This window comes from Hirundo rustica, chromosome 3 (assembly GCF_015227805.2).
Source record: "Hirundo rustica isolate bHirRus1 chromosome 3, bHirRus1.pri.v3, whole genome shotgun sequence".
Lineage (NCBI taxonomy): Eukaryota > Metazoa > Chordata > Aves > Passeriformes > Hirundinidae > Hirundo > Hirundo rustica.
In genome coordinates, this window is record NC_053452.1 from 38,731,698 (window position 1) to 38,755,861 (window position 24,164).

General features: G+C 37.1%; 1 protein-coding gene across 1 annotated transcript in view; it reads right to left on the reverse strand.

The window, feature by feature from the left end:
• The window catches only part of PRKN (parkin RBR E3 ubiquitin protein ligase), a 680,335-nt gene that overhangs the window by 436,685 nt on the left and 219,486 nt on the right, over positions 1-24,164 (reverse strand). The window contains exon 4 of the mRNA XM_040060258.2: positions 7,389-7,507. Within this exon, the coding sequence (XP_039916192.2) occupies positions 7,389-7,507 (119 nt within the window). The remainder of the gene's footprint in view (positions 1-7,388; positions 7,508-24,164) is intronic.

Genomic DNA, 24,164 nt, shown 5'->3' on the forward strand with positions numbered 1-24,164 from the left:
GTACTGAAAGAGACGTTAGTGGTGACCTCATCTCCTTGTATAAATATCTGAAGGGAGAATACAAAGAACACAGAGCCAGTCTCTTTTCAGAGGTGTCTAGAGACAGGACCAGAGGCAATGGGCACAAACTGAAACACAGGAGGTGCTGCCTGAGCATAACGGGCAACAGTTGTACTGTGAGGGTCATTGAGTGCTGGCACAGGTTGAACAGAGCCCGTGTTGTCTCTGTCTTTGGAGATATTTGAAAGGACATGGTCCTGGGAAACTGGCTCCAAGTGGCCCTGCTTGAGCGGGGAGGGTTGGATGAGAAAACCTTCAGCACTCCCTTCCAAACTCAACCATTCTGTGAGTCTGTGCCTCCTGATGCCTCAGCAACTGCAAGGACAAGATGCACTGAACACCATCTGTAATGCTAGGCATAAATCTATCCTCTCCTGCAAGAAGGTTTATTAGGCATTTGATTCAGAAACTCATGTAAAAGTCTTATCTGAAAGCAAATTTGGTAACTGTTTTCCTTTTCATTTATGACTGTTGTCACCCAGGCTGGAGAAACTCACTCTAGGCTTCACATTAAAAGGCAGTTTTATTTCACAGCATGACTTGAAGCAGTACATAATACTGAAGTCATTTTCCATCTTTCCAATGGTATTTTTTTCTAGCTTTTAAGATGCTTTATAATGTGTAACCTCACTGAAAACACATACTGCAATAAATAGTATAAATCATGCATAGATATCTCAGAGCTTCTAATAGAATTGAGTTAAAATATACTTTCTTATCCTATTAAAATAAAAAGAACTTACATTATTTTTTCAACATAAAGGCAAAACTGTTTCCTTAGCCAAGTTTATTTTGCATTAAAGAATTGCTGTTCCTGTCTTTTGAAATGGATGAGACTTTTTTTTCATAAATCAAGTATGTGTTTTCATTTACTGTATATTACAATTTATGTCCAATGTAATGAAATTTTTCTTAAGGGATATTTAAAAATAAATGAAAGAGGTAGCCTGAATAAAAGCCTGTATAAAACCTTGTCAAGTCTTCTGAGTCCTCCCAAGTGTTCTCTTCAGATGGGATCCGAGCATTTTGGAAGCCATCCCTAATGTGACTATGTGAGACAGGTGCAAGAGTGAGGCTGTCTTCGAAGAGGTTCAGAATGAAGTGAGATTTAGAGCCAAAGAGAGAAGTGGAGAAGAAATAATAAAAACTGTTGTAAAATAAAAATTTGCAGCTATGCCGTGTTGAGCATTCTTATTTCTGTAAGTGCTACGGTATCACAGTATCTTAAACAGGCCGCAGGAATACCTGATGGAGCAGCCTCCCCAGGGTGCATCTGGATTTGGAAAAGTATAACATTTCATCAAAGAAAGCAGGCTTTTAAAGACAGAATAAAGGCATTATCCTGTGGGGTTTTTTTGTTTGTTTTGTTTTGTTAGTTTGTTTTTGTTTTTTTTCTGATGCTATTAAAAGCAATTAAGACACCTGATGAGCAATGGCAGAATCAGACCTACAGATGCCCTATGATCATCCTTAGGGAAATTCTACCAAATTTGGATTCAGCTCAGTACTAAATCTATTTAATGCTGGTGCTGTGCACCAAGTCCCTGCAAGAAATGTGAGAACAACAAGGAAGACTGGATGACACGAACTCCATGTGTGAATGGCAGTCTCAGCAGCTCACATTCAATATCCCTGTTACCATCAGATCACTTCATAAGAGATGTGATTAATGCACAAAAGAGTATTCCCTGTGCAGCAGGTAGAGAGAAGATCAAAATATGCCTGATTTCTCTCTGGAATCCATGATGGAGCTGGGCTTAGCCTACGCAACAGCATAATGCATCTGTATTTAAGATGTTCCCTCTCTCTCAGAAAGCACTGGTATATTAGGAAAAAACATTAGGCTTGCAATTAAGAGTGCTGACTAAATATAAATAATGAAGAAGGACTTCCTTATTCTGTGGAAACCCTGGGAAAAATTGTTCTGAGAACTTTTTTCTCTGGCCTAGTCTTCTCAAGGCAGCATTAACATCAGTGCCCAGTGATGGCAATTTAGATGTCAGAACTGAGGCATTTTCCATTATTTATGTAGAAAGAAGCACATATACTGAATACATGTAATTTCCTGTAAATGCTACTTCTGTCAGCCAAATGCGGGGAAAATAAGCTATTTTTATACTAACACATTCATTAACAGGAACCCAACAATAAATGGCTGTTTCGCATTTGTTAGTTTGACCAAGGAGTCACACATTACAGGGGTAACTTTCTTATGAACTGTATTCAATAGAAGGATTTTAACACATAGTGTTTGTCATGTGTAAGCTATATTATATACCAAAAACATTTGTATCCTCCCAGAACACATGTAATTTTGGAGAGACAAATACCTACGTTACCCATTCTCAAGAATTCAATCACATTTTTAATATCTTCCCAGCCTGTAAATGAGATCACACTTTTTCACATACACTTCAGTAGTTGTTTATTTTGCAGTTTAGCTTTAAAGGACAAATTGATTTTTTGTAATCTGTTTGCCATATTACCCCAGCAGTGTAACCATCAGAGGGGAGAAGCTGACTCAGCAGCAGTAAGGACTACATAATTTTAGAGGTGCAACTTATCCCTTTTTCTTTCAGTCAGCCTTGCTCTGATGCAGTAAGCAGTACTCTTTCCTTTCTCTGCCATTGAGGGAGGACACAAGTAATTAATTCCAACAAAAAAAGTGACCTCAAATGAGCTGTGGTGAGACTGCCTTTTTATTTTATATTATTGTAAAATATTTGCTAAGTTTATATTAATCAAAAAGAAACCACCCTATTAAAATAGCTTAAATTGAGCTAGGAAGTAAGAACTCAAAAATTACTGTGTTACAGATCTTTCTCTTCCTACAAAATATGAAAGTGTCAAATTCCAAACACTGTACTATCATCTATTAGGAAGACCACTTACACCATTTATGATCTGTTTATCAGTCACTGAAAGGCACTCAGAAAACTCTTGTACAAAACTATGATGAACCACACAGCCTATGCTGACAGACCACCCAAATCACAAGTCTCTCATGTTCCAGAGCAACAAAATTCAGCAAACATCCATTTCTTTGTTAGGTTTAAGATGAAAAGAAACAGGTGTAAGCAACATCCTTAATTGGATAAACAATGGAAGAGCAGTTCTGTGGCAGAAACAGCTTCACAAAACCTGTGAAATCAGGAGGTTCCTCTGGAGCACAGAGGGCGGGGGCAGCAATGGGACAAGTCTGCACCAGATGTGCTCTATGTGACAGAAACTAAATCTCAGCTGCAGGGAGTTAGATCTGAATATAACTCCCCATGTCTGAAAAGATCTGACAGAATGATGTGAACACTCGCAAAGTATAGAGGGGCTATGGCAAACTCCTGTGGTGCTTGTGCTGGATGATGTACTGAGAACTCAGTACTGACTAGCTAGGACACAAGAAGAAGTAGGATGACCAAGAAGCAATGAGTACCCACACTAGAAATGGCCTCACCATAGCACCTGTGTCTGAACAGGGAGACCCAAAGTCTATGTGTCACCCTTCAATCCAGACTCTTTCTATTGTTGAATTCTGAATTATGACAGATACCAAATCAAATGTTCCTGTCTTTTTTTACCCAGAGTACACGTAAGTCAGACATGTTGGAAAAGTGTGGGTTTGTGTATAGCCTAGTGCATATCGGTTCTCAGAATCTGGCCTTCCATTCACAGATACACATTTTCCTTTTCACTAGGGAACTAACATTCACAATGTTAACACGGTTACAGCTTCGAAAGGACTGCAAATGTGACTGCTATAATCAGACCTTTTTTTGTGGGTTTTTGATTCTTTGTTTATTTTGAATTTTCTGTTACTTTATTGTTTGGTTTGTTGTTGGGTTTTTGGTTTTGTTTTGTGGAAAGAGGAACACCCGAATTATCTGAATCATGTCTACTAAAATTTTCAAGCTATTTGAGAAAACTTACTGGTAGGTCTGTAGGTGGCCTACGCAAGACTCCCACACGCCAATCTTCACAGATATCTTTTGTGCTAGATTAATTAGAGAAACTAGGGAGAGGTGATATTTTTATAGTGACATTTTCTTATAATTAAAGTAACATGCATACATCTCCTATAAAGCATTAGATCATGAAATTTTTGTAAAGTGCCAGGTAAGTGCCAACTGTAAAATGACATATTTAATATTTAGATGGATATCCTCGGTAAGAATAAAAACAGTGGGCTCTTTGATTTCATAGAAATATTGTATCATAAATCTAATCTGAGCATCATACTTTAAAATAATGCTGTGCAAATACACAAGACTGCTAAATATGGTTTTAGAATAAGACTACTTAAATGAGTAAGTAATATTTTAAATGTCAGTCAACATACCATGAAAAAAGAAAACTCAATTTAATTAGGCTGGTCATTTGTAGCTTAGGTTGTCAAAGGATTAGCATGTAGAGTAGGTGAAGGCTGCACAAGGCTTTGTACAGGTTTTACACAGGTATTCACTTTCATCTCAACAAAAGATTTAGTGTAACAAATGTTGGCTTACAGAGTGCTTTGGTGCTTGTGGCACAAAAGAGCTTCTCAAGAAACTTGCTGTGTTGCCATGCAAAGTCAGGCACAGTTTACCAAGACTCGGGGGAAAAAAAGAGATCTAAAAAAAGTGGCTTTGCTGACAGACTTGTAGTATAGTGGTAAAGACAAGTGTTTTTTAAATAGTTTGTTTACATCAACTTTATTTTGACTAATTTCTCTATAAAAGGAGAATAACTGTAGCACCAGTAGAGAGGATATCTATCAGCAATCAGTGGTACAGTCCAATGGGATTGGAGGGGAAAGACAGCGGGTTTGGGGTAATATACTAACTTGAACTTTTTTAACCTTTTCTGAAGACTTTGCCTGCCATAGACTGCAATGCTTTGAAAAAAATGCAGGGCTAATACAGCTCCCTTACTGTGAGAGACACACTTCTGCCTGGCCTTAACACAGAGTGTCTCTACCCAGTAAGAAATATGTCTTAGTACATATTAGAAGCCACTCCAACTGGAAATATCTTCTGTCTTCTTGAAAAGTGGACCAGAAAAGAGTGTGGGGCAGACACATGCAAAATCTGCACCTACTCTTTATAACCACAGGATAGATGCTGTGCGTTTGTAAAACAAACTGCCTGTTGCATAGCCCATTCATGACGCTAAGAGTGCCCATACTGCTAACGCTGGACTTTGGAAGCCCACAGGCCCACCAGCCCAAACTGCAGGATGCTCACTGTTCCTAACTACTGTGCTCTGCTTTGATTCCAGAGGAAAAGAATGATAACAGATTTTCTTTGTTTTGGGGAGAAAGTAACAAGAATCTCAAGTGCAAATTATTTTCACAGCTAGGCATTACTGGAAAACTAAACAGAATAAAATTATCATTTTAAACTCTCCAGAAGATATCTCCCTTTCCTCTTTTGTACTTTTATACTGAAGTACCTTATCAAATTTTCTGAAAGCTGGGATTTTTTGAATCAACCTTGAAAATTGGAACAGCTTCCACTACAAGTTTCCAGCTACTTTCTTTTCATATGTACTGTAAAATATGCTAATAGAAAGAAGAAGCAGCTGTAATCTACTCATTCAATTGAGTTTATCAGCCTGCATATATTTATTGTGTCATTGAACCAGTATTTGCCAAAAGAATGTAGGCCCATGTACATTCCAGGCAATCAGAAGTTATTTATAGGTATACTGCAGTGAAACTTCTTATAATAGTATTTCCACCATGGAGTTATGAGGAATTTCAGTGAGACAATACAGGATTGATATTTTTTGGTTTTTTTTTTTTTTTTTTTTGGTTTTTTTTTTTTTTTTTTTTTTTTTTTTTTTTGAGTCTCCAAAACAAAGTACAGTGTAGATACTGTAAAAGCTGCAAAGTTTGGAAATGTATTTAGGTTTATTTAATAAAAGGAAGGTAATGATGTCAAATCAAACAGCACAGATGTGAGAGTCATAATTTCCAAAAGGGGATATGCTGAAGGAAGCGGCTGAGTCTAGCAAAGGACTCATGCTGTGTGATGTCCATGGAATCCCTAAGATTCAGACTCATCTGGTAACAGAAGCAATGCTTTTCAGCAGCACTGACTTCATGTATACAAGCTGAATACAATATTGTCCATGTTTTTATCCATTGGAAATGTACATTAATGGTGTCTTCTCTTCTGTCTTGATTTATATGTGATTCAGGCCTATATTAATCACCAATATTTAAATACAAATTTTGAGAGAAAAAGAATACCCTTAGATGTGTTCATCTGGAACACCACAAAATGCAATACTTTGAAGCCTCTGAATCAGAGACAGTTGGTTAATTCAGGAACAGCACACAAAGCTTGAGGGGCACTGTGGTAATGGCTTTTTGAATTAGATGTGTATAAGTACGGTTTACTCTTTTCAAGGAAAATATAGACGCTGGGGTTTTAATTGCTATTTTTTTTTTTACAGTGCTATTACGTGTAAAGACATTGAAGCACTGTGCTACATTGTGAACACAAAGCTGAAACTTTAAACCACAGCAAAAGACAAATTGAAACACTTGAACATGGGCTGAATATGAAAGTTCCTTATAACTGATCTATTGTGTGGTACAGCTCAGACTTTTTCAAAATTCTAAGCCTCTCACATGACAAACCTGATTAACAAAAACTGATTTAGGAGAGAGGAAGGACTTTCATTCAACAGTAATATAACCAGTGAAATTTAGCAGCACTCAGACAGAACAAAAACCCTTCAAAACTTGACACTACTGCACATTCAACTCACCCCCCAACACTCTCTCATTTTAGGGTGCAAACCAAGCTTGAGAGATCCCATACTAATTTTCTGTCCAAGAATAACTTTTCCTTGACTTTACATGCTGCAGCCAGGCTGGAGGGATTAATATTCTCAACTACATATCCATTCAAAAAACTTCTGGCCTCAGCCCATAATGATCACCACCTAGATCTGAATTCAAGTATTTCTGAGGCCCTAACAACAGCTCCAAGCTTTGAATAAACATCTATCATCCCATCATTTTAGCACATATGTAGCTGTATAGATTGTGCATACAATCAGATTAATCATTAGTCCTTAAGATAAAGAGTGAAGTATGTCTTTCAAAGACTGGTGCTCTAGTCTGCACCATGTTCTTTGTATTTGCTTCAAATAATGGAAACAAGTGAGTGAAATTTTCAACATCCTTTGAATTACTCTTCGCAGCTCTAAGCAGCAAGAAGAAAAAAAAAAAAAAAAAAAGTAGGACTACATACATACTTAGCCATATGTATGCAAATAGAAAAGACTAGCTATGTTATCTCCATATACCCCCAAACCTTGAAACACATCCAAAAAAAACTTACCCTTGCCAACGTCAGGGTTCCTTGTTTACACACACTGCAGCGGACCCTCAGTTTTCCAGGCTTCACAGCTTGGCAGAAATTTTTGCAAAAAACATAAAAACTGTTGTAACTTGCTGCACCTGTCAAGAGGAAAAATAAACAAACAGAAAACAACCACTTTTGATGTATACTGAAAATCAGCAGGAAATTGTCATGAAAGCTTTCTGTTTGACTATGAGTGGTAAGTTAAAATAATTTTAAGTTCTGCAAACAGCTTTGCGATCACCTTTTCTTACCTGGTCTAGTTCCTAACACCTTCTAGTGACTCCTGCTTCTTGATCAATAAGTACAGGTGAACTACACTATAACTCCTTGAAAACGCATCCAGAGCTTACCACTGATGAGCACCCACTGAAATCCTTGGCAAGTAATATATGAGATTAATTACCCCAGCCCTCCATAATTTGCATCTCACTTCTTGTCCAAAATTATCTAGCTGCAACTTTTATGAGGTAAAATTGTATCGAAATTTCTTTAGATGAAGTTTAAAAGATGAGTTTGACTGATATCACAAAAAGAAAACAAATATTTAATTTAGCAAATTTACTTCTATTCATGGAAGACTGGAAGCCTGTTCTTTATTCTTTTTGGCAGCCTTATAACCTAGCAAAGTTTCTGAACTGCTGCCAAGATATTAGGCCAAGTAAATTTTCAAGGAAAATGAAATGAAATGCATTCTGTTCCGTGAAACTATGGAACAGAATGTGATATGCAGAGAATTGTGAAAGCCCAGGGCAACACTAATGAATTTGATTTCACAGGCAATGCTGACCACTGTTTTGAGGGAAGCACTTTTTAGAATAGCTATGGCTATTCCTTACAAAATGTTGGAATACCCCTGGCATGGTTTTAACCTAGACTGGACAACTCCAAGTTCAGAGACTCAAGCTTATCATCAGAAGTTGAAATGAGACCAGAATAAATTTTCAAACAAAAATTTCTCAAGATCAAGAGTATTTTTGACGCATTAACAGTGGTGAACTTCAGAATCAGTAGCAATCCCTTAGAGATGAAAAGTTTGTCTCTGTCTTTCTCCATATTCTCTTATTTGTCCCTACATTTATCAGCAATGTATGCTTTATGTACATCTGAACCCCTGCACATTACCATAGTAAATATGACCTGGAATAATATTTTTAAACATGGCTGACTTCCTTTATTTTTACATGACCCTCACACAGTAAAGGGTCATTGTTCTGGCAATGTAAAATGCCAATCAATTACATTTTATACCTGTTCATGGCTCTCCTGATTTAAATGTGCTCGAATATAATATAAATGTAACTCAAATATAATTTTTTTCCGAAACTCAACCTCTGAGAACTGTGTCATCCAAAAAATCTTTTTTTCTAAGAAAAAGTATGCAGATGTCTACAAAGAAGATGTACACTGCTGAAGGAAATTTTGTAACACTTTCAATTTTTCAAAAACACTAGCTACATAAGAGTATATCAGCAATGTATCCAAAACTAATTTTAGTCAACTGATCTATTAAGTATTTTCACTATGCTTCCTTGGAAAGTATTAGCCACCACGGCAGAACACAAAGCATTACAGAATTAAAACTGAATTAAGATTTTGTGGAAAATGACACACCCCCATACATTCACAAACACACACACACATTTTTCATATGAATAATTGCAACCCAAAAGGCTGAGAGCACACTTCTCAAATCAGTCCAAAACACAGTTCTGGGATTAAAATAGTTAAATTAAAGGAAAAAAAGGCTTGTGCTGAACTATTTAATATATGATACAATGTTGTGAAACTTAATATGACACAGTTTTGGACATCTGGATATCCATTCACTCGTTTTTTTCTGGAGGCTTTGATTACTGGAACTGAGAGCATGTCTGGATTAGACTTGATTTGAGCTAAAATCCACATCAAAAATCTAAATTATGGTGTTGTATATGAGAAGGAGGACACTTGCAAGTGATTTAATTTTACTTTTGGCAGTTCCTCCATGCAGGATCAGCAGATCAATCAATAAGAGTAAAGGCAGTGCCTTAGGCACAATTCAAAGGGAATGCTCCATGACTTAAAGCAAGAATGCTATTGCTAGTAGAGGTCCACAATAAACAAGATGATTTCAGCCACTTATTCCTGACTCGGTCTCAACAGCAGGAAGTGAGACCAGAGCCTGTTATCTATTCTCTTATCACCAGTCCTCTCCCATTGTTCCAATTTCATGTGTGAGCTGTCCAATGGGACCACTGAATCTGCTGTTTCTATTCACAGCCATCCCGAGTAATTCTGTGGTGCCAGTGCTCACTGTCCTAGTTGAGTCTTATGCTCCAAACTGATTCCTGGCATGACTCTAATGAAACTCTTCCAGTTAAACAGAACCATCTTATTGAGCACATGAACACTTACAGCATAAAATAATTTGTTAATTGGCTGATGCCTTTCCTGATCCAGTCCTCCGCTCCCTGCTGTCTTGTGTCCCTGCCTCACATTTTATGCCAAGGATTAAAATTTATTTCAAGGATTGAAACACTTGAGGCAGGAATCATGCTCTCTGTCTGCTTTGTGTTCTAAGCTCATTCCATCTGGACCCAAAGATAAAATTATTTTATTGATAATAGTCTGCAAAATATTCACAGGATAGTATGGCATAAATCAGCGTGACTGAATACTGCAGTAAAAAATAGTAGTCATAGGAGAGGCCTAAAATGAGACATATTGCTGATTTACTATAGAGGATAAATCTTATGCATTAGCTTGATATTTGCTCTGTGCAAAAATAGACTACATTAGCTCAATATTCATTTTTCTTAGCACTTTCAATTTTGTTTTCAGTTTTCATGAATATAAAAAGTCCCCCCAAACACAGTCCCTGCGCACAAATTTGAAGCACAAGAAACAAATTTATAATATAATGGGTTGGAGCAGTTAAGCAGCACAGATCTATTCAGAGACACAGAATAACTTTAGAAATATCTGCTATAGCAAGGAAGCTGGAAAGGCATAACGCGACAAGAGGAATGCACTGTTTTAGAAGGAATGTGCTAAATGGAGATTTTCAGCAACACGTTCACCATTTTGTGCAGATCACGTTCTCGCAAAGGACAGTTACATCATTAGGTGCATGTCCTTGGCAGCATCACCATGCAAAACAAAGACTTAATTAAAAATGCAAATGCTGCAAGTCGGCTTACAGTACAACACTGATGGCCAGCATTAAGCTCTTTACTGATTTGTTCATGTCACTGGCTGTATTAGTATGGTCCTTGGCTGAGACTGCGTCCCCTTGGATCCCCTTTTCAAAGAGAAATTAAAAGACACGGGAACATGGAAATCTGTCTTATGCACCAGCTCTGACGTATCAATATTAAGAATGTAATTATGGCACAGTGCCAGTAACTACTAAAATTGCTGCAGAACCAACCATATAGGTAAATGTACGAGGCACATATCTTTGGGGTGTATAACTTTAAAAACAGATGAGAATTAAGAAAACAATCTCTATTTTGCAGGTTTCACTTCCAAATATTATCATATAAAGCCACTTATTTCATGATAGTTTTAGGAAAATGCTTGATGGTTTTCTCTATGGAGTTCATTTAATTAAGTTGCCTTTACTGGCCAAGGAAAACAAAAAAAATAAAGTAGGATGATATGAATACAAGAGGCCTCTCATTTCTGATTTTTGTCAGGACCTGTCCTCTTATCCCAGTGAGACACACACTCTCTTTTCTATCTCTTCAAAGCTAATTTCCTCACAAATATCACATCACAAGAAAAAAAAAAATACTCTTAAAACTGTTTTCTCCCTTTAATATTTTATATAAAAAGGGCAGTAGGGCAGCAGCTTTTTCTGATGTGTATCCCAGTGTTTTTATACTGTCTCCCTATTTGGGTTTTAAGCTCCTTAGGATCTGAATTACTTCCTTATTTATGTGTTGCTAATGATGACCATGCTGTGGGAGCTTTATACATGCTAGTGATAGCACAGACCAATTATTTTGATATGCATGACTAGTTAATGCGAAAACATTAGTCATAATGACTATAGACTTGATCCTGAAATCTCTAATCAGTCAAAACACCCATTATCATCTCTATGACTGTTAAATTGAAAAAATCTAAATAGGGATATTAGTAGCAAACCTACTGTTTTCATTTGAACTTCATTTTCATATAGATAATACTGATTACTGAGTGGTTCCTATATAATCACCTATTTAAAACAGGACACAGCTACAGGAAATCTTTCAACAGATTAAAAATTACACAAAGTTAGCATTGTTTCAGATTCCATTATATTTACATTTAGACTAGTTGTAATATGGAAAATGCAGACTGACTGTCAGAGACCTCAGACTATTTTAGCAATTTGCTCTCACATAATGAGAAATACAGTTAGAAGAGAAAGAAAAAAAGTGTTCCAACTGTGTTCACTTTAAGGACTTTGTTTGATTCAACACAGTAGGAGGAAAAATATCTGAAATACAAACCCAGAAGGCTCAAACTAGTGAAAATTTCTACATAAAACTAACTTAAAAAAAAAGAAAAAGAAAAGAAAAGAAAAAAAGGGAAAAAAAAAAAAAAAAAAAAAAAAAAAAAAAAGTGTGTAGGTTGCACTTCTGGACCCCAAAAAAGAGAAATTACTTATAAGATCTGATTCACATTGCAAAAATACAACTGGTATGCTCTGTTTTAAACTTTTGTCTTTTAACCACTTTTCTTTGTCTGCAAAGATTTCACAGAGCACATGGCTTTCCTCCCCAGACCCATGTACATGGATGCACACATTTATAAACTTTTCTACCTGTTCTAGATGAAAACTATCTTTCATGATGCCTATCTAATGTAGACATGAAAATGGTATTTATTTAAAAGCTAGATTCATCTAAACTAGTTGTGATATAGTCTAGTGAGAAAAAACGGCACTTCTGTGGTTTGATTCAATTAATCCTAAAGCAGATATAAAAACATATAACCATGTCAGATAAATTCTGTCTAAAAGGGTCTGCTTCTCTCGGTTGTGGGGATTTAGAATCACAAGGTGTGGTAGAAATATCTACTTTGCAATCCTCTAAAATTATGGAGGATGAACCCCACTTGGTGATTCCATGCAAAAGAACTCATGACTAAGAGCTGAAGAATTCTGCAGTCCGGATAACTATATGAAACAGAGTAAACCTGAAAAAAAAACCCAAAAAACCAACCAAAATTCTTCTTATTGAGACTCAAATAGGATTTGCAGAATGTCTGTGGATCTCAGGTAATTGAAGTATATGCGATACACAGCTATCTAGAAAAGAACTGTCACTCTTACAAGGACTAAAAATTTATGAAGAGTTGAAATTTGTCTGAAGAGTGTAATGTCCAAGAACTGGTAAGAAGTTACTTGACAAAGACAACAGGGCACACTTATCTTTTTAATGTCTTTTCAGTGAAAAATTTTGTGTGAGGAAAAAAAAATTAAAAAACAAACAAACAAACAAACCAAAAAAAAAACCAAACCAAAAAACCCCCAGGAGACATCTATGAATTTAAAAATGGCTAAAATCACAGCATTTGATCTATCTTAAATTACTGGAATTCAGGATATTAGTGTATCAGGCTTTCTCTTCCATTCGTTATCATGAAAGAATCAGCTGTTTCACTTTCCTGAGCCCCAGTATCCTTTACTTTCTTTTATATTTCACCCAAATCCTTCATTATCTTGTTACCCATCTAACTTCTGCAATTACCTTTTCCTTGTCTCATTCCCTTTCCTGACCTCTATATAAGCATCACCTTTCTCTTACCGCTCACAATATATTGTCCTCTCCTTCAGCTTGCTCTCTGATTTTCAGACAAAGGAGCAAAATTCATCATTAATGCTCATATTAACAATAAGGAGTGAAGGATTCAAAAAGAGGAAAGAATCCCAAACCAATTGTGATGATTCTGCCAGATAGCAGAACATGGAATAAAAAAAGAAAAAACAAAAACAAACAAACAACAAGCAGACAAAAAACCCCCAAAACAACAACAAAAAACGACCCAGAAACTTCATCAAACTGCTGAAAGCTTGGCAAAAATGCATGGGAGGAAAAACACTGATACAACAACAAAGTCTTCAAGACTTAAGAGTATCAAAAGGTCTCACATAATATCTACTTCTTGTGCATGAGGAAACCACTATGCAGCAATCAATATTCCCCACAAAGCTCCACCCTGAGCTGCCTTTTACATTGTTGAAGGGAGTGAGTGTGACCTGTGGTGATGACAGCTGGCTAGGCCTGGTTCATTTGCAGCTGAATGCATTGACTTCTGAGTTTAAGCCTAAGTACGTGAAAGGAAGTGAAGATGCTCCAGAAGTCTGTGTGTGTCGCACAGATCATGCAGTGTAGGCTTCAGTATGAGCAGCAGATCCAGATGATCACAGTTTCAGCAAATAAACTAATAAATGTTTAAAAGTTAAACCAGTGGTCATCAAGAAAGTCCATAAGGACAAGACTGGTCCCACATCAGGCCGAGAAAACAAGAATATACAAGAAATACATCCAGAGACAGCACACCTGAAAACATAGCCCAGGGATGCATCAAAGGAAAGGACCTGAGCTTAAATGTAACTCCGGGGCCAGTGGGACCACTGAGGTTGTGTGAGGTGAAAACCTCTGACAAGGTTTCCAGAAGTTCTTCCTCACACAGCTCTTTTAATAAAAGTCTGGCCCAAGGTTTCACAACTGCACATTTCACAACTAGCCTTTGACACAACTAGGTAAACACCCAAGGAGGAAGGGAGGTTGAAGAAGACAAAATAATGGCTATTCCTACTGAGTTGCTTCTTTGTTTTAGCTCCCTAATTACTTCCTGTGTCCCAAAAAACCCAGGCCTACTAAACTGTGATTATAACTCAAGTAATTACAACTATGAAAGGGTGAAACCAGCAGCAACATTCTTGCTGTTAGCTTTGTTACAGTCTGTCACCCTAATACATGACATTCTGGAGAAGGTTTTTTTTTCGGAGCACTCAAGAAATACATAATGAGGTAGCAAGGATTATGGAAGATAATTCATTTATTCAAGGTACTAAAACTTTATCCTTGGAAGTGGTAAAGGCCTTCTTGGGTGGGGCTTTGACCAAACTGGTCTGGTCGAAGTGCTGCTGCCTCTGGAAGGGGATTGGAACTAGGTGATTTCTAAAGACCTTTCCAACCCAAATAATAATATGATTCTATGATTAAAGAAACCCTTTCTCAGTAGTTTTTTAATAGAAATTATATTGTTACTGAATGAAATGCAAAATTCTCTTGTGTTCAAATACACAGTCAAAATACAGGGAATAAAGTTCAGGAATGAATTATCAATTTTCTCAGTGCAGTCTCAAAAGAAAATTGTTCCAGGACTTGAGTATCCACCACCAGAACAACAGAAATGAACAGTGAAGTGACAAATATAGTGCTAGTGAATATATATATTTTTTCAGGATAGTAAAAATTAAGGCCATCCAGAAAAAACACATTGAAAACTGCAGAATGCTGAGTGACTAACAGTAAAATGAAAAATTAAATTCATTGTAGAAAAATGCGAGGTGATATACATAGAAAAAATAATTTTACCCCAACAGTGATGGTCTTGACTACTTTTTATCACACAAAAACAGAATCTTGGGGCTATAATAGCTAGGTCTATGAAAATGTCACCTCAATGCTCAGCAGTAATCAAAAAAGTAAATTGAATGCTAGGAATTATTAAGAGAGAAATTGAGAAAGAAAAAATCCAAAAAAAAAAAAAAACAAAACAACCCACAACCACCCAAAAACCCCAAAAAACCCCAAAACCCAACCAACCAACCACAACAACAACAAAACAAAACAAAAAACCCAAAACAAACAAACAAACAACAAACAAAAAAACCCCCAAAACCCAACCAAACAAATCACCCCAGAAAACAATAAAAGCTGTAAAAATCCATTATGTCCTCCAATTTCAGTAGCACATGCAATTCTATCTTTGCTTTGCATTCATAAATTCCACAGATACATCTTTCACAGGACTGTCCATTAATGTACCAAATAACTTGTTAGTGCTTTTTTTCTGACATTTCAGTTTGCCACAAAGCATTGCACAATAACAGTGTATCACAGAAACTGTCTTTTCAAATGACCTATGGCACTTTTATTCATTTTCAATGCCCTGCATGTCATGCCCCTCACTCTGAAGTTCCCACAGAACTAGAATTTTAATGATAATTTACTTCTCTTAGAAATGAAAGAGAGGTGGAAAATGTCCCAGGAAAGATGTATCTACAACTCAGTTGATGCAATGTTTTTCAATACAGACAGAAAATACCACTACCAGGACTTTTAAAATTGAAATGTTTAGCTTCTGAAATGTGCTATTTAATGATATAAGTAACTTATTATTTCAGTAAAAGTAATATTTTGAGGAAGTGCATTAGTTGGTTTTACAAGTGAAAAGACACATATTGACAATATTTCTCTTAAAGGCTTGTCCAGAAAAATGGAAAAGATTGAGTGAAAATGGCACTTTATCATGCTCTGTTATCTCAACATAATGGCATGGTCATTGCCTCACTTTTATATAATGCAATACCAAGACTATATTGTAAAGAGTAGGAATGATTTTAAGAAAAAGGTCAGCAGCTTAGAATTTCATATACTGTGTTTGCATATGCTCTAAATTGGAACGTTGGATATGTGGCAACACTATTGCATTTAGAAGACAGTTTTGAAAATAGAAACCTAATTCAAGACATTTCTTTATCTCTTTAAACCATTGACCAAAAGGATTTGGGAAGAAGGGATAGTTTTTCCAGGCTATTAAAACCAGCCTAGGTATTTAAGCAATGGGCAGTAAACAGCAGCTCTTTAAAGCAATTCAGTTGTGACACATACTAAAAGTTAACTTCCTTCTGCCCAGGAAGGAAAAACACAGAACAAAGTATTTCAGGAAAAAAAATAAAGACAGACAAAGAGAAAGACAGAGTGCACTCTAAGCTCAGAGCTTAAACCTCAAAACTCCTCTAGCTCTGCATTAACTAACAGAATTCCCCATCCACAGATTAGCTGAAAGGCAGCAAGATTCATCGCATTAAAGTTAAATGTGCAGAAAATGGAATCATAGTAATCCTCACTGACATGTTTACATGTACAGTCTGCTGAGCATCTACGTCTGTTATTTGATAAGAAGCATGGAAATAATAGTCTCCAACTTTGAAACAGTGATACCAACTAATCTTATCCTTTCAACTCTTACAGATGCCTCAACACATCTAAAAATTCATCACAGAGAGGTGATGGTACCTATGATCTAGTGATCCCCCTGGCTGTACCAAGATATATAATTCTACACAGGAAAGCTATGAGCCTCAGCTCATGACCTTTCCCTACTGCATCTTGGGGAGACCCTTTGGGGTGGCTCCCGCCAGATAAACCTGTTGGCTTGATCATCTTCATAAACAATAGGAAAACATACTTTATTGTCCAAAAGGAATTAAATGGCTTCTCTATCAGAATGAATTAAGCTAATGCTGAAGTTTCTAAGTAGATATCTGTCACTTTAACCCTTAATTACCCCTTTTTCCTTTAGTGTAAATCTATGATGAAGTAAGAATGAAGTAATTTGTAGGCCCTGTGAGCCTTCTCAGTAAGAGCTATTATCAATATATATGGTTCATTTAAAAATATGTTCTTTGATTCATCAGTTATTATACTTTTTTATACTATATGTACATTGTCTTCAAAAGTGACATCAGTATTAAATGTTCATTCCATTTTAGAGACTAGATTGCATAGCAATTCTCTGCTCAAGATTAATTTAAACCAAGTCCTGCTTTCATTCTTCAACCTGTCAGTTTGGGAAACCACCCTCTGCCCCACATTAGCAATCCTACCCCATGACCTATAGAGCCCCCACTCCTCACCACCCTACGCAAAGCACAGAGATTTAGCAGCTGCTTGTTACTCTACTCCCAATTAGTGTGACACCAAACCAGAGGCTGCCAGCTGAACTCTCAGTTGTTTTCTGGGGTGCCAGTCAATTAAACAAATTGATTTCGTAGAATGGTTTTGTTGAAGTTAAACAGAAATTCTTAAAGACTATTTTGTACATACACCTTGAGATGTACTTCATACCTGTTAATATTTACAAAAGCCTGTTCCCCTCCTGCCATTTCACATAAACCTAAGAAAGCTGGTTTGTTGTTTTTCTTTCTATACAATGTTTTTCACAGTTTGACAAAATTTTGAGCTGGAGGGGTTCTCCTTTCTAGTGCTGAATTCCCAACTCACGCTACAAAGTAGAAGACATTCCTGCAGACTCCAAAAAGAAAAGAGTTCATCCCAATGCCTCTCTACCTCCTTGGTCAGTAAGCATTTGATCTCTAGTTGATTCTCTTGAAGAATTATGATCTAGGAAACAATCAAGGTACTATATCTACATCTCCAGTACCTAATGCAGATTTCCTGTTCTACTATGTATCTGTAGAGAAGGTAATCTACCTTGAAGTTCTGCCCTATTTACAGTATATTTATAAGCCATTTAGGCAGAGAAAGAGATTCTAGAAGGGGCTACAGGAGAATAGGGATAGCAACATGAAATATGAAAGAGATTGTGCAGAAAAGCAGAATGTTAGATGTTTTTAGATATGACAATGTCATGAAGATGTTTTATTTATCTACATATAAATATGTGATTAAACACAGATCTTAATTCCTGGATAGCAGATATAAAATGTGTTTGTTCACATTTACACTGCTAGATTTAGTGCACCTGAAAAATTTCTACTACAGATTAGGAGACAAAATGTTGATGACTGGTAACATTTTTGTTTGAAACAGATTTTTTGCATTTCCACCCTAAATACTTCACAATGGTTAGAGTTATAAAGAAGACACTGCTCAAGATGAGTCAAATATTAGCTCAGCTACAGCTCTCATTATGTTCCCAACAAGTTAAAAATTACTGTGAAAAATGCTTTGGGGGTTTAGAAACCAGAAAAAAGATGATCTATAGCTATTCATCACATTTTGGTTATCAAGAGGGATTAAAATGCAATATGCATAATCACTAATCTGCATCAAATCAGGAATTTAGATCTTAATCTTTCGCAGCTGAAGATAGTGGAGATTTTGCTATTTGTTTCATTATTATTAAAATAAACACAACATTCTTTTGAAGAGAACTAAAACCAGCTTGGGAAAAATCCCTTACAATTGTTAATCATGACCTTCACCTAGCCGTAACTCCAGCACAGACTTAATTTAAAATACTACCAATGTTTGATTCAGCTACTCCAAACATAATTAGTGGAGGCTAATTATTAGGCAAGAATTGCAGTAGAAAACAATTCAGTTGCCAAGTGATACACCTTTAAATCAGAAACCAACTGTTGCCAGTTAGAGTTTTCTTCCAGTAATATATGCTGAGTATTTATTGTGTGACAAAGCTAAAGAGCAAACTGTGGTGAACAAAAAGAGGAACTGTGGCTACTGCTGCTTTAGTTGGTCAGGTGAACTTTTGATCTTTTTTACAATTTTGGTTAAACCACCTTCATAGCAAAAAGGCAATAAGATGTCAGCCAGCACTGAAAACCAGGATATTGGGGTTTATAATGAAATCCTTGACAAGCTGTACAGAGTTGCAGGAAACTCACCATCAATGAGTACAGTATATGATGAATAGGGTCAACTTGGAGCATGATGTCCTTCTGTTCCTTCACCCTGCACCTGAAGACCCCATGTCCATATCCATATATTTCTTTTTCTCTATTCCTGACTTTTGACAGGTAAATGTCAGGATCCACAGATCTGATTGTTGCAGCAGCAGGGCATCATGAAAGCTTAGAAAGAGACCAATGGCATTCAGCAAGCATGGTGGCTTTCCAGGACCCCTGGGGCACTTTGCTCCAGGATGCAGCTGACACCTTTGATATTACAAGCTGTCTTTTGCTGTGTGGGAGGACAGTTAAAATATGAACATAACTATGTATATCTATCTTTATACATCTCAATCTCTACCACATGGGCTTGCATTTTGCATGGGCTTGCAAGATAGTTGCAGATACTCTACTCCAGAAATGCAGAAAGCATTACAGGCAGAGAGACTGTCAAAACTTAATCTGAAGAATTCATGTGCAAATACAAGTTATAGCAGTAGTTGATTGTAACTGCTAATATATTAATAATATATAACTGAAAATATATTATATACTCAGAGAATCTGTCATGTTCTCAAGGTAAGACCTAAGGCCGAATACTTACAGAGATGTCAACGGTACAGATAGGCTTGTAAGATACAGTTTCAGGTGTACCAGTGCATATAAAGATTCATCTTTTTTTGAACTACCACTTGAAAATGGTATTTTGAATCTTAAGATTGATGGTTAAATAGGAACTTCCTGATCCTGGACACCCCACAAAGAAAATTATCATTCTAAGACAGTAGTTGCACAAAAAATTGGTGCCACAGCACATGTAATCTAGCTAAAAAATATTCCCGTTTCACTTGCTGGCCTCTGTAGCATTCTGTCTCCTATGTGAAAGGCAGACCAAGGAAAACATTTGCTTAGTTTATTTTTTTTGAGTTTGAAAACGCAATGCTTTGACCTATCTAGGTCAAACTTTCTGTCCAGTGCCAATAGAGCCCATAGAATACCAACATTTCAGAAATGTGTAGAAAATACCTATCAATTACAAATAATGGTAGGTGTTGCTAAATATACATCTTCTCTTCTGTTCCAACTTAATAAAATCTTAATTGCTGGGTATAATGTAGGCAATGTTGTTTCATGACCAACGTGTAAGGAAGAAAAAGGTTTAAGCAAAAGATTCAGTGTACCTCAGAATAGGAGGAAAGAAACTCTGCAGTGAAGGGTACTTAGAAATCCACATAAAGCTGAGAGAGAATCTCAGTTTCGATGATTAGACATTCTCTAAGAGAAAGAAATAAGCAAACAAACACAAAGACAAAAAACCAGAGGCACAAAGAATTAATAAACCCAACTGAAATCCCAGGTGGCAGCCTGTGAAGAGAATTCTGAATGCACATGAAGGTCACTACCTTGGCACTGCTAACAGTGGTCACTCATGCAATGGTGAAAATGGGAAATTTTCACCAAAACAGAGCTGATGGCTAAATCCTAGACTTTTGGCACAGCAATGCAGGAGTATGCACTGACTTTAATTCTGCTTTTCTGTGAATAGGAATTAGAACTTCTGACTTAATTGTCCATTTTCCTACAATGACCACTTTCCCAAAAAAAAAAAAAAACAAACAAATGAACAAACAAATCTTCCCCACAAAAAAAATGCCAGAACATAACAAAAAAACCCACCAAACCAAATCCAGAGAATCTGTCTTCCCCTACCAAATACAATGACCTTTTTTCTTTCACAGAAGTTCGAATCTAGTCCCACTGAAATTATTTTTATTTACAAGAAGAAAGCAGGGTGTGTTTTGCAAAGCTTATTTTTTACCTTCTACTATCAACAGAATTTCTTAATCTCTTCCATGTAACTACTTTCTGTAGATCAAGCTTTTTTAATAGGTCTGTTCTCCCAATCTCCTTGCTGTTTGTGCAGAGCACATTAATGACATTAATGAATGTTGAGCACATGACTTGAGCACAGACTATGATTCCTCATTTTGAGCGCTAAGAGCTCATAACAGAGACCATATAGTGCAAGCACTAAGCTGCACAGTGGCAGCAGCCACTTTTTTTTTAATGAACTTTAGGCATTCTTAGAATGCCTCTTTCCCTGGAGGAAAGAGGGGAACAAGAAAACTGGTTAATATTCAAGGACTACATCTTCCAAGAGTAGGAGTGATGCACCCCAACACAGAGGAAGTCAGGAGGCTTGCATGGATGAATATAGAGCTCTTGAACAAACTGAAACACAAAATGGAAGCAAGGACACACAGCCTTGGAGGAATACACAGAGATTGTCCAAGCAGCCAGGAATCAGGTCAGGACAGCTAAACCCTAAATTGAATAGAATAGAATCAAATGTGTTCAGGAACATCAAGGACAATAAGAAAAGCTTCTATAAGTAGGTCAGTGATAAAGGGAAGACTAGGAAAATGTGGGCCTTCTCAAAAAAGAAACAAGAGAACTGATTACCCAGGACATGGAGAAGACTGAGATACTCACTACCCTTTTAATCTCAGTCTTTACCAGTAAGTGCTGTAGAAGTGGCAGAAAGCAAAGGCAGGTATAGGTAGAGTGAAGAAACTTCCAGGTGGAGACCAGTGACAAGTGGTGTTCCTCATGGGTCATCTTTGTTGGCAACATGGACAATGGTGCAGTGCTGTGGCACAGTTGAGACACTGGAGGGAAGGGACCCCATCCAGAGGGACCCTGACACTTGAGAGATGGGCCGACACAAACCTCTTGATATTCAACAAGGCCAAGTGCAAGATTGTTACACAAGGTCCTACACGTGAGTCAGAGCAATCCTAAGCACAGTCACAGGTGGACATGGGTTGAGGAGAACAGGTTGAGAATAGCCCTGAGGAGAAGGACTGCTATCCCGGGCTGCATCAAGGGAACCATGCCCAGTAGGGCAAGAGAGGTGACCTTCCTACTGTACTCTCATGAGACCCCACCTGGAGTCATGTATCCAGTTCTGGGGCCCCCAACAAGAGGATGTGGATATATTGGCATGGATCCAGAAAGCCAAGGAGATGATCAGAAATCTGGAGCACCTCTCCTGTCAAGACAAGCTGAGAGAGTTGAGGTTGTTCCACCCAGAGATGGGAAGGCTCCGGGAGCCCTTATAGCAGCATTCCCATACTTAAACGGGACTACAAGCAAGCTGGGGAGGGAGCTTTTGCAAGGGCATGCAGTGACAGCAGGGGAGAATGGCTGTAAAACAACAGAGGGTAGGTTTATGTTGGATATAAGAAAGAAGTTCTTTATTGTGCGGGTGGTGAGGCACGGGAACAAGTTGCCCAGAGAAGCTGTGGATGCCTCAGCCCTGGCAGGCTGGATGGGGCTTTGAGAAACCTGGTCTAGTGAAAGGCATCCATGGCAGAGAGGCTGGAACTAGATGATCTTTAAGGTGCCTTCCAACTCAAACCATTCTATGATTTTTACTTGTGCTTCATTACTGGACTCATGCTGTCAAAAAAGAATCACTCTAAAACTCTATTATCAATGTTTTTACATGTAAGAGATGTTTCTTAAGTGTTGCTTTCCATATTTCCTAGTAGCATCAGTAATAAATTCATGTCAATAGTTATTCCGGAAAACATAAAATACATAGTTTTGTTTAATCAGTATAGAACATTTTCCACCTACAAATGTCACCTCCAGCTGGTGGTATAAAGATGCAAGTGATGCACTTGCAAAAACAAAAGTCCATCCATGTTTTCCCTCATAAACAATCAAAATACATATCAAGAACACAACTCTGTTCTGCCCCACCACTTGACACAGGGGAGTCAGCAAATGCTACTGTTCAATTAACATGGAAGGGCCTTTAAAAATAATAAAGTAATTAGACACATTCATGAGAGATAATTATGTCATGTAAAGATGAGCATTCCCGGAAGAGCTTCAACCTCTATTAGAAAAGAGCATTTTTTACGTTTTTCCTTTCAAATTAATTTCACAGACATGCAAGGTGTGATGGGAAAATGGCACCATTCTCATCAGTGTTAAAAGCATATGATATGAATGAGGTCTCCAGCATGGCACTGGCTGCAATAAATTATCAAGTGCGCGTTCTGTTTTCTGAAATGGGCTCAATTTATCATTTTATTGAAAAGGTTCCATTATGCTAATGTCTTATAAAATCACTTTCTGCTGTTGCTAGAAGGTGAAGAGGGGATATCAATTTTTATATATAGAATTTGGAAGTACTGCAGCAGTGAACTGTCAAGGGTTAATAACCCTAACAGAAGATAAAATATACATAAGAGCAAACTTCCAAGGACTTTTTAATGACAAATTTTCATAACCCTACTGGAAGCAGAATAGTTTTCTTAAGCTTAACTCTCCTTAAAGAAATGTTGACAGAATTAGCAACAGTTAATTTCTGTGCTGAAAACTCTCTCTCTCTTCTCCAATTAACCCTTGAATTGACACCAGAGGCTGTTTTTTCCCAATGAAGACCAGAACAGAAAACACCATTACCATTCTTGTCAACTTGGCCAGATAACAAACATGAAGGATAATCAGACAGGGGTACATGGGTGAATATTTGAAAAGTTGAATACTCCTTCTCTTAATAAAACTTTCTCTAATAAGAACATTTTTATTCTTTTGAATTATTGTATACAAAACAGGAAAGTTGTAAAAGAAGAGAACTAGATTTAGATAGCAATAAGTTTGATTTTGCATAATAGTAATTCCGTGGTTTTGTGGCTTGTATCCAAAAAATCTCTTTTTTGGTGTGCATCAAAAAACCCCCAGAGTACTGTTTCAGAAACATTATCCTATTTTTTAACAGGAAGCATTTTCCTAGGGGCATGCCTTCCCTACCTCTGAACAAACTCATTGGAAGTACAGCATCAAGAGGGATAATTTAATATATACTGACATTAACAAGTTGCCCAGGGAAGGAGTTGAGTCACCATTCCTGGAGGTAATTAAAGTTCAGATGTGGCACTTAGGGACATAGTTTAGTGGTGGACTTGGTAGTGATGAGTTAACCTTTGAACTCAAAGACCTTAAGGTCTCTTCCAACCTAAACAATAGAATCATGGGATTCTATGACTGCAATATATTTTAGCAGTCAAAAACAAGTGGAGCTAGAGCACTCTAACCAC